Source organism: Chinchilla lanigera, unplaced genomic scaffold (assembly GCF_000276665.1).
Source record: "Chinchilla lanigera isolate Chin_1 unplaced genomic scaffold, ChiLan1.0 scaffold00010, whole genome shotgun sequence".
NCBI lineage: Eukaryota > Metazoa > Chordata > Mammalia > Rodentia > Chinchillidae > Chinchilla > Chinchilla lanigera.
In genome coordinates, this window is record NW_004955411.1 from 25,314,701 (window position 1) to 25,326,368 (window position 11,668).

Genomic DNA, 11,668 nt, shown 5'->3' on the forward strand with positions numbered 1-11,668 from the left:
AGACAGGGTCTCGATATGTATTTCAGGCTGGCCTTGAACTTACTATGCAGCCTAGACTTGTCTCAAACTTATGCTGATCCTCCTGCCTCGAACTCCTGAGTGCTGGAATTACAGGTATGCAGCACCACACCCAGCAAAAAAAAAACAACTACCTTTTACATGACACAGCCTGCCTTTGTAGATTAACAAACATGTATTTCATTTTCACTGTTAAAAAATCAAGAAAAACGTAATTATAGAAATTTCAACACCTTAAAAATAGAATTTATGCCATGACATTTTAAAGCTCTGCATCTTATATACTATTACTATCTTTAATACTAATTGTAATTTCATTCATCCCTATATCAAAAGGCAGCACTGGTAACCTTGATAATGATATATACACACAGTATTATAGAATTATTTTTTACAAAGGGTCAGGATTGGTTAATATTTCCACACACTATATACAACCACTATTCTTATTCCTTCTCCCCTTCTAGGAAATTGTCCAATGCTTGCCTGTAGTATCATCCACTGGCACTAATGATTAGGATGCTTGAACCATGCAGTTATGTTTTGATTCAATAATATGACCCTGAAGTACCCATGATTTTTTGGAAATTTAAGCCTAAGCAATAGTATTTTTCAAGCCAAGCTTTGTCAACTTAATAATTTGTATTGTAAAGAAGGGAAACTACCATATTGCTACTATTTAAAATAGAAGTGCCTTCTCTGTGCTCCAATAAAGTAAAAGCTACATTCTCTTAAAATTTTAAATGATGCTTTTTGAAGATACCCACACAAGCGATCTCTATACCCTAAAACAATGTTTAATATTTACTGAAATACATAAATAGAAAATGTACTTTATTTCTCTGTAAGTATAAGAATATAATTCTCTACCATTTACAAATACAATTTGGTAACATATTTCAAAGACGTCCTATGGTGCCACATAGATTATCAATTTCTATTTACCAATTCTGTATGTTACAATTATCTATAATTATACTTTGACCTTGGCCAACCACTTAGATATTATCTAAATCTTCCATGAATAGTGCAGATGATATGTTTATAAAATGTTTCAATATTTTCAAAACCTCAATAAGCTAAGCAATAATTATTTGTAAACCCACAGTACTAAAATTACAGTAACACTTTTTATACAGCTGAATCATATAAAATATGACATGGTAACTATGTTATATTAAGCATTACTTCATATAGGTACAGCAGTGTTTCCCAAATTATAATACACATATACCATAGGATAGCCCTGAGATGATTTTTAAATCAAGTGGTACATGGATAAATATTTTCTCTTTAATAGTTAAAAATTTATTTTAATATTTATAATGAAAAATAATCAGCATGTAAAATATGAAATATGATTGCTTGTAACATGGCTAAGGTATAAAAAGCTAAAATGTTAAAACAAACAAGTAAATGATGGCACAGGATATATTTCACATGACCAGGAAGATGTTCCCACTTTTCAGAAATGCAGTATTATGGAATGATTTTATTCACCAGGATTGTTTCTGAGTGCTTATAATGATAAGCCATATCATAAAGATGTTTATTCTATTACAGAAAATTTCTTTGTCCCCTAGGACAAGTTTTTAACAAAAAAGTCCTTATGTTTAAGATATTAATTTGAAAGCATTCAATAAATTTAAGTGACTTTAAAAGCATTCTCCAAAACAGTAAAAAAAAAAAAAAAAGTTAAAGCAGTTTTGAGGGATATGCTCTTCCTACAGAAGAGAGATTACAAAGGCACGTTACCTATTATGGTTACCGTTGCAGCATCCAAATAAAAGTGAGCGAACTAACAATTAACAAATAGTTATAATATTCTTTCATAAAAAAGAAGGTAAGCTTGTGCACAAAGTGCTCTTGATTCTGGAACCACCTGCACGTAAGTGTCACTAACGTGGACCCACTGGCCTCCTGATTCACTATCAGGTTCCTTCAAACCTAACAAAATAAAAAGCAGAACTTTACAATAAGTACGTTTTATGTTCTCTAAAGTATAAACAGCAGCATATTCATTGAAGACTATGTTTTTCTAGTGACAGATCTTACTGCATAAGTCTCTTTCTTCTTGGAGTATTTTCCAAAATGAACTAATACTTTCAAAGCACTAATATTATTGTGGTAATTAATAATTATCTCCAGTTAGTGACACTTTCATTTAAATATCTACTGAAATATTAGCTAAGTAAATACTGACTTGCTCAGAGAAAAGAAAAATTCACTGAAAGGCAGGAAAGGAGCAAAGTTACTGTGATCATGTATAGGCAAAGCCAGCAAAGTTCCAACTTGATTTGGAGGACTTGGTATGTCCTCAAAAAATGTTGGTTATTATTAAATTCTACTGTACTACAGTACAAAATGACTCAATGCCTTGAAAAGCCATGTGTCACTTCATATCACCTAAAAGGGTAGTCTTGTAATAATTAAGATTCCCTAAGACTAAGCACTCTTAGTCATTCTCACTTAACATTAATAAAGTGAATCCAAGTATCTACTGTGAAATAATAACCTACTTCTTCCCAACAAAGGAGGATAAATTCATTTATTTTCAAGAATAAAATATACTTTAAAAAGCCTGAAGTATCCTTAGGAGGGCATACCAGGTACACTTTTCTTTCCAGTGATGTGTTCCAATAGTTTCCTGGAGGGCAGTCTCACTTTCACGTATGCAGTGTAATGACCTCCTCTCATTGAGCCACTGTGTTCCACTATGCCATAGAGATCATAGAGAACTTTATCTCCCACACTTACATTCTTTTAAATAAAGAAAAAAACCAAAGTTAGTGACATTTAGTGAAATACAATTATAAGAAAAAGCAAGTAAATATATATCCTGCTTCCAACAGGGAAATGCATTATTCAATTGCACTGAGATACTTTTCATGCACCAATTAGGCCTGATGAGACTGCTGGCCGGTCTGTGGGGAATAAAAGGTACTTGTGGGACTCCACGTGGGAACACATAAGGGCACTACCTTTTTGCAGTGATGTTTCATACTAAGTTACATATATATTACTGTTGGATTCATCAATCCTATTTATAGAACTTTACATTTACAAAAATTCTTTAAAAAATGCATCAGACTATTAACAACAGGATTATTGTAACATCAAAAGACTCCAATAGACTCCATTGTCTATAAATGAAGGAATGATTAAATCAACTGTAATGCATCCACCCAATAGGGCATTATGTTGCTTTAAAAATGGAGAGAGGGAGGGACAGAGGAGAGAAAAATGGAATGCAGACTGTATTTCTATGAAATAATCTCCAGCTCAAAAAATAGAATAAGATAGAAAACAGGGATATACAGTATAAGCTACATTATTTAAGAAGGGAGATGGAAATATACACAGCTATCTGCTTATATTTTAAAACAAAAAAGAGTAAAACATAGTTTTAAAATATTTATAATGGCCGGGCGTGGTGGTGCACACCTGTAATCCCAGCACTCAGGAGGCTGAGGCAGGAGGATTGTTGCAAGTTGAAGACCAGCCTGAGGTACAAAGTGAGCTCAAGGCCAGGCTGAACTGCAGAGCAAGACCCTGACTCAAAAAAGGCAAAATAAAATAAAATAAAATATTCATAAAGTAGGAAGCAAATACACATGGGAGAAAAACAAAACTTTGAATTTATTTTTTTTAGTCTATTTGATACATTTGGCTTTCAAACTATGTAAACATTTTATGTAATTATTAAACAAAATTAAACTTTAAAAAGCAATCACCAAACAGGAAAGTTTTTAAAGTGCATAAATGAAAAATATAGCTGCACATGGTGGCACATGCTTATAATCCCAGCACTTGGGAGGCTGAAGCAAGAGGATCACCACAAGTTCAAGGCCAGCCTAGGCTATGTCATGAGTTCAAAGCTAGCCTGAACTACACAGCAAGACCCTATCTCAAACAGAACAGAACAAAACAGAACAATATACATACTAGCTGGTGACATAACCCACTCTGCCAGGAACTACTGTGCTTATGTCAGAATGACTACAGCCAACTTGAAGTGGCGCTCAGTGCTAAAAAATGGATACATCAGTTAGTCTACTGGAGCATAAACAAAAAGCAAAATAGTGTAATGTACTGAAACCTGTCTACTGAATCCTGAAATTTATGATGAGAAGTCAATCACAGTTTGAGCACACTTCGGGGAGTTCAGTACTTCATTATTTTGAAAACTGGCTCAGAAAGAGTCAAGCATTTATCCTTCCTTTTCCATAAGGCCTATACCATAAAAAAGGAAGGAAGGAAGGAAGGAAGGAAGGAAGGAAGGAAGGAAGGAAGGAAGGAAGGAAGGAAGAGAAGAAGGAAAGAAAAAGACTAAAGGGAAGCACCTGGGAAGCAGAGGCAGGAGGATCACTGCAAGGTCAAGGCCAGCCTGGGCTACACAGGGAGTTTAAGGCCAGCCTGCACTATATAGTGAGATCAAAACCAAAACAAAACAAAACCACCTAAGAGGAATAAGGATGAAGATAAAAGGAGTTTCTCTAGAAGTGTTGCCGTGGATAAATAAAGGAGAAGTGCCATTCTAGGGCATCACTGTGGAACTCAGTGAGCTCATGGATGTAGCACTGAGCACCACTGTTGCAAATGTCACACAAGACACATCGAGGGGTGCAGTGCACTCCGAGTTTTAGAACAGAACACGTCCTATGAAGCAGCCTTACCAGACAAGGGGGAGAGGGATTAAATCAGAATCTACTCAAGTTTCTCTAGGTCTGACTACTTATTTGTAAGATCTAAAGAAGACAGAGTAACAATCATCAAAACCTGAATTATGAGCAACACAAGAAAAATAACCTGGTTTCTGCAACAAATACATGGCAAGCAAGGTAAGAGAGGCAGGAGAAGGGAAAGCACATTAAAGGAGTCTTAAGTGATACCATCCAATCATACCACATGGCCCTTATTTGGAAATTAGATCATTTGAAAATCACATTTGTGAGATAATTAGATCTATGTACACTAGATGACACAAAGGAATTACATTAAATGACACAGCTGCTATGTTTCTTAAAAAGGATAGGGAGTCTTTCTTATCTTGTAGATGAAATATTTATGGGTGATATGATGCCTGACCTTAACTTCAAATAGTAACAGTGGAAGTGGTGGATGTGTTGATGGGGCAGGACTGGCTGTAGATCCAAGGTTTTAGGGCTGGGTATGGAGATTCGTTATGTTGTTCTGTCTAATGTATTTTGGGGTGGTGAGATAGGGTTACACTATGGGTTCAGGCTGGTCTTGAGCTCACTATGTAGCCCAGGCTGATGTCAGCCTCCCAACCATTGGGATTACAGGTGTGTGCCACTACCCTTGGCCGTGTTCTAATTTTGTGTACATTAGAAATTCCCCATAATAGGTACTCTTGAAAATATAATGTTCCTATAAATTTAATACAACTTACTGAATTGCTTTTTTGGGGGGTGGGGGGGTACCGGGAATCGAACTCACGACCTTGCGCTTGCCAGGTAGGCACTGTGCCACTGAGCTATATCCTCAGCCCTGTGTTATTATTTTTAACACATTATTAAATTCTAGGAATACTAAGTGTTAATACTTGACAGGCAGTGCTATTTTTCCACAGCAGATACATTAGATTCACCAGAAACCACACTTAAGATTTTTTTTGTTTTGATTGGTTAGTGTACTGAAAATTTTAAGTTCAAAGCATTCTGGTATTTACCATAGAGGACTCCTGGACAATAATCGTGAACAGGATTTGAGGTTACCCTGTAAGTGGCTCCTTCAAGAAAAATCTAAGGGGCTGGGAATTTAGCTCAGCGGCAAAAGCGCCTGCCTGGCATGCGCAAGGTCGTGAGTTCGGTTCCCGGTACCGGAGAAAAACCAAAAAAAAAAAAAAAAAAGAAAAATCTATCAATATTATCAGCATGAATCTTACATACAAGCCAAGCAATTATAAACCAATATTTTCTATACCTAGTTAGTAAGCTGGTATAACAGTATGCCTAGTTTCTATAACTAGTAAGGTACTAGCAATTTTGAAGTATCATACTCATCTGACAGGTACACTACTCTCAGAACACATGAAATGGCTTGAAAAACAACACACTGGTTTGTTGATTTGCAAAAGATGCAGAACTCCACAAATGCTAAATGGACTACTGATTAAGTAGATCGCTCAAAAGGAAGAAGAGGGCACAAAGCCCACTCGCTCCTCTCAGCAACCATCAGCTTCTAATTGCATTTACAAGCAGCTTTGATCTTCTTAATCACCACGCCTTCTCTTTTCCCCAAAGGTTGCATCCAGTGTATTAAATGTGCCGTGAGTTACTGATTTCACTTCACTATATAAATTTAGAGGTGAAATTTATTTAAAAAACAATGAGGGCCGGGGATATAGCTCAGTGGCATAGCGCCTGCCTGGCAAGTGCAAGGTCCTGAGTTTGATTCCCAGTACCAAAAAAACCCCAAAAAACAAGGAAACAAAGCACAGCCTAATAAACAGTGCACAGGATATCTTGAAGCTTATCAGCTTATTATTTGCAAGTCAATTAAATTCCCCAAAGTACAGTACCTTACAGGTAGCAGAACAGAATGGTGCCAGGTCAAGCGTAAGTGGAAAATCTACATGTCTGTTTACTTTACGAAGACTCATGCCAGCCTTAAAAAGACAAAAACAAAACAAAACAGTTTTTTAATGCAACAGACTTAATTAGGTCCAAAGCAATGTGTTAAAACCAAAAGGGACATTCTGGGAATTTTTTCATAGATATAAATAAATATGACTAGTAAGTAGTCCACAACTGATATGGCTAAATTACAGATTAGGTTTCATAAACAATTACTGCAAAGATTATTCACTTACACGGGTAAAAATCAGAACAATAGGGAACTTCCACTGTGGCTTTTCAACATCAATGAAAAATAAACTTAATGTGTTAAAAGCTAAGCTGCTGACATATATGCCATCGAGAAATGTATCCAACTAAATAGCCAAGACCTTGATGTTCTAGGCCTACCTCAATGACTTGTTAACAGTGTACCTGACTTAAGGTCATCTAGGTCAAGGCAAAAAACAGGTACAAAATAACGTGGTGGTGCATACCTGTAATTCCAGCACTCTGGGAGTCTGAGGAAGGAGTACTGCAAGTTCAAGGTAGCCCAAACAATTCAGGAACTTAGCAATACCATTTTACAATAAAAAATTTTATAAAGAGCTGGGCATGTAGCTCAGTGAAGGCCCTGGGTTCCATTTCAGGTAAAGGGAGAAAAACCAGACAAATGGATTATAATTCCTTCTCATTGCTAAAATTCAATAATAGCCATTTACTAAAAAGAAAAAAAAACTAAACACTTTATCAATAAAAGTGGCATAAATTATATAGATCAAAATGAACTCTCACGGGGATTTTGTTTGTACTAGTACTAGGAATTGAATCCAGGACTTTGTGCATGCTAGGCAAGTACTCTCCCACTGAGCTACCACCCTAGCCCTTTTTATTTTACTGTATTTTGAGACAAGGTCTCACTAAACTGCCCAAGTTGGCCTGCAACTTGGAATCTGCTTGCCTGAGCCTCCAGAATAGCTGGCATTAAGGGTGTACAGCACCCTGCCAGGCTAACTTTTATGTTCTTGAGTAAGCTGTACCTTTTTTTCTGTTTTTTAATTTTTGAAGGCAAATTTGCTTTGCATCATGTAATTATAATAACAACTACCTGATAGGTTAGGTTATTAAAGGTACTGGGTAAGCAACCTAAAATTATAAATAAGCTCTCTTGGAATGAGAAGGCACAGAATTATCTGAATTACTTGTGTAGACAAAAATTAACACATGCAACCTTTCATACAGGGCTTTCATGACTTCATTCACGGGCCTCTGCATTGCATACTACTCACATTATTTCACTGTGGAGCTACCATCTGAGACAGGGTCTCACTATGTAATTCAGGCTGGCCTTGAACTTGCTGCAATTCTCCTGCCTCAGCTTTCTGAGTACTGGGATTAAAGACATGCACAAGCAAGCCTGGCTCCTGTCACCTTTTTGTTTCTTACTTTTCTTTAAAGAAAAAAGCCAACCTAATTTTTGGAATCTAAATATATCCCCTAGGTGATTTGTTTTTTTCAAGTGCCATTAGAAGATTTAACTTGATACTGAAAATGAAATTATGAAGTCATATCCCAGGAACAATTATTTAACCTATACCCAATTACTCTGCCCCTTTTTTCATCAGGTGCTCTCTCTAGACATCCAATCTCAGATTATTTCAGGGTGGTATGTCTCCCCCAGTCAGTATTTCACTGTTCAGAAAGAGTAAAAAGTAAAGCCTTTTATTTTTATTTTTCCCTAATAGTTAATTTGATAGTCAGTTTGACTGGCCTGAGAGATACCTAGGAGACTAGGAAAGCACTGTACCTGCTTCCTCCACTTCCTCTCGGTTCTTGCCAGCACTTCCTGTGCTCTGTGTGTCGGCCACCATGAGGGGCACAGCTGCTCCACCACGCCTCTGTCTGTTTCTACCCTGGGGCCAGTCAACCCTGGGCCCGAACCTCTGAAGCCCTGAGCCAAGCTAAACCTCTCCTCCTGCGAGCTGCACGTGCCAGGCATTTTGTCCCAGCAAGGGCAAGGCGATTAGGGCATTTACAGAATGAATCCAGCCCCATCCCCAACTGATTTGACAACTCCTTTATCTTAATATAGTAACTTTAAGTTGTACTCATGTTTTATTTATTGGCAAGTCTAATCAAATTAATTCCATTGCTACAGTTTTGTTTTAAATATAAAAAACCTAACTTTTTTGGGGCTGGGGATTTAGCTCAGCGGCAAAAGCGCCTGCCTGGCAAGCGCAAGGTCGTGAGTTCGGTTCCTGGTACCGGAGAAAAACCAAAAAACAAAAAAACCAAAAAAAAAAACCTAACTTTTTAAAAGTATTTCAATTATTCATTCTTCCAAAGAAATTTAAAAATACAAAGAAGTTTCACTGAAAAAAAGGCACTGGATTAAAACTACAAATAAGTGAAAAGAACATGACACATTAAAAAATGTTTAGGCCGTCCTCCACCATGCAGCCCTACAGACACAGGGCTTGCCTTGCCGTCTGCCTGTGTTTAGTTCTCCCTCCGGTGACCTTTCGTTGGGGTAGTGAGTGAGCGCTCAGAAAGCCAGGTGTACTTCACTTTCCTTTTTTTTTAAAAGACAGGGTCTTGCTACGTAGGCCAGTCTGGCTTTGAACTATGTAGCTCAGGCTGACCTCCAGCTTACCAGCGATTGTCCTGTCTCAGCCTCCAGAGTGCTGGGATTACAGGCATGCACCACCATGCCCAGCTCCCGTGTGTACTTTACTAGTTGGCTGTTTTTTTAAGTGCCCATAATAGGATATATTTTCCACTAACACACACAGACATGCTTAGAGATATACTTAGGTTTACATTGCCAAAGTATTCAAATACTGTGAATTAAACAATTTTAATTAGAAAAGCCTTGTAAACTATTATGGCTCAAATAGCAGAAAATCCCTCATGACAAATTTTTAAATTCAACAAATTACTCTCTAATCCTTGACAATATTCTACAGGACAGTGCTCTGCAAAAACACACACAATGAAAGTAACTACAGTGCAGCCAGAGGGATTTTTACCTGATGGAATCTTTTAAGATGGAGAATTAGGATAGCTGGAACAGCAGAAATGAGCAATTGCTTCCTGGCATTAGTATAAACTCCTTCTGCTTTCTTTTCTGTATAAAATACAATAAACTTGTAAAACTATTTTATACATTACCTACAATGTAGTATAGTAAGTTAGAAAGTAGTTAGAAAGAACCATCTTATTACATTTTTAAAAGGTTAAAGAAACTGGACTTCTGATTACAGGGGTCTATTCCTTTCCAAAAGACTACTAAAATGAAAGTTTAATAGGGAATGTTTTAAGGACACACAATAATTACAAAGAATAGGAGAGATAGGACCTGCCAACACACTTTGGGAGCTGGAAGCAGATGTACCAAGAGCAACTTACACCAGGGCCCTCCAACCAAACACCACCAGAAGCACAACTATAGTTTAATAAGTTTAGTTCATTACTGTGCAACAAAGGGAGAATTCATAAATGGGAAATCGTAAGACATTTCAATAAGAGTTTGTTAAACAGGATTTATGACAGGATTTGAATATGGACAACTGCACACTTCACTCAGATTAATGTACTGTAAATCGGTATTTTAACTTCTTCCATTTAGCTAGTATACAAGTCTCTATTCTGATGCTTTGATATCTACAGCCTGGTTGACACTGGAGGGACAGCTTCTCCCAGGGCGAATTCATAGAGACCATAAACAATTAACGTGCACGGTTCACATGCAGACTAACAGTCCAGAGTCCCCACCCCATCAACCTCCTTTACTGGACTGTTATACTCTGGGCCACTATCCATCTGCCCTAATCACCCCAGGGCCAGGTCCCAGTCAATTAGAGATAGCCCCTATACGCAAGAGCCCACTAAAATTATTCAAACTAGCCAGCACAGTCTTCTTTACCTTGCCTTGCCAGTTCCTTCCCTCAGAAACTAGACTGACCCTAGCGCTTGCCCACGTGGCCCTGTCGTGCCTGGCATGCTCCCACTTCTTGGGAATCATAACAGTTTTTCAATTGCAGACTTCCTGGTCTCTTGGCGCTGTCTTACTGAGTAAGAACAGTACCTACATTTTAAAACTACTAGTCAGTAAGAGTACTCTTTCCATTTAATTAAGACTAGAGGTTCACTAAAACTTTCTTACTTGATAGCCCTCCCTTTCCCGCTTTTCTTTGGTCAGAGAACAGTTTTCTCTTCTCTGGATGACGATTTTCTTACATGTTTCCTGTCATGATTCTGTACATGGGCAGTATTTTCAGAGCAAAGAATAGTGTGGCCTCCTTAGACATACATGTTAGTAAGTCCCATTTAACTGTTCCCCAATTATTAATTAACTAAATACTGTACTACTTTTCATAACGTACAAATATTTAAAATCTCCCAATTTCTATCTTAAGCTTACAAGTAGATCGATAGGATTTATGAAAGACGTTAGTCTCCCTGGAGATACAACCAAGTTTTAGGACATTTTTTAGAAAGGTTTTGGATAGTTCCCTCAAATAAAATTAAGTGGATTTGCATTTTCAAATCAGAGGTGTACGCTTCTTGCTCTTTGACTTATTTCAACGAAGTCGACTGAAAAGAAAATCTACTTAGCACGGTCTTAAATGCTCTGGTCGATTACGAGTAGGACAGCTCCTATGCCACGCAGCTCTGGTGTGGAAGGACGGGTCTCAGACTCCACCGGTCACGGACAATGCACCCGTGCGACGAAAACGGATCAAGCTGAATACGCACCTGCAGCGCCGGCCTCCCGCTGGCGCCTCCGCCCCCTCTCGGTGCAGGTCTCGCACAGCAGCTTGTTGTTCCCCATCAGCAGCTCCATGGACGTGAACTGGTAGAGGCAGGACTGCACGGAGCACTCCTTCGAGGTCGTGACGTAGCTCTGAGACAGGGTCTGAAAGGCGTGCTGGGGACTCCGCGACCGCGGGCCCTTCTCGGAAGCACGGTTCGGAAGGCCCGCCGGGTGACTTTCTCTGTCCAAACCGCCGTCTCCAGCCGCGGCGGGGCTCACGCAAAGCTGGGAAATCGCGGCGGCCAGCCGCTCCTCG

The 11,668-nt window shown here is 38.3% G+C and overlaps 1 protein-coding gene across 1 annotated transcript in view; it reads right to left on the reverse strand.

The window, feature by feature from the left end:
* Positions 1–835: 835 nt before the first annotated feature.
* Positions 836–11,668, reverse strand: part of Usp45 (ubiquitin specific peptidase 45) — a gene marked incomplete in the record, with an annotated part of 59,748 nt that continues 48,915 nt past the window's right edge. Inside the window, 5 exon segments of the mRNA XM_013510783.1 lie at positions 836–1,965; positions 2,625–2,778; positions 6,563–6,649; positions 9,626–9,723; positions 11,355–11,668. Coding sequence (XP_013366237.1) covers positions 1,835–1,965; positions 2,625–2,778; positions 6,563–6,649; positions 9,626–9,723; positions 11,355–11,668 — 784 coding nt within the window.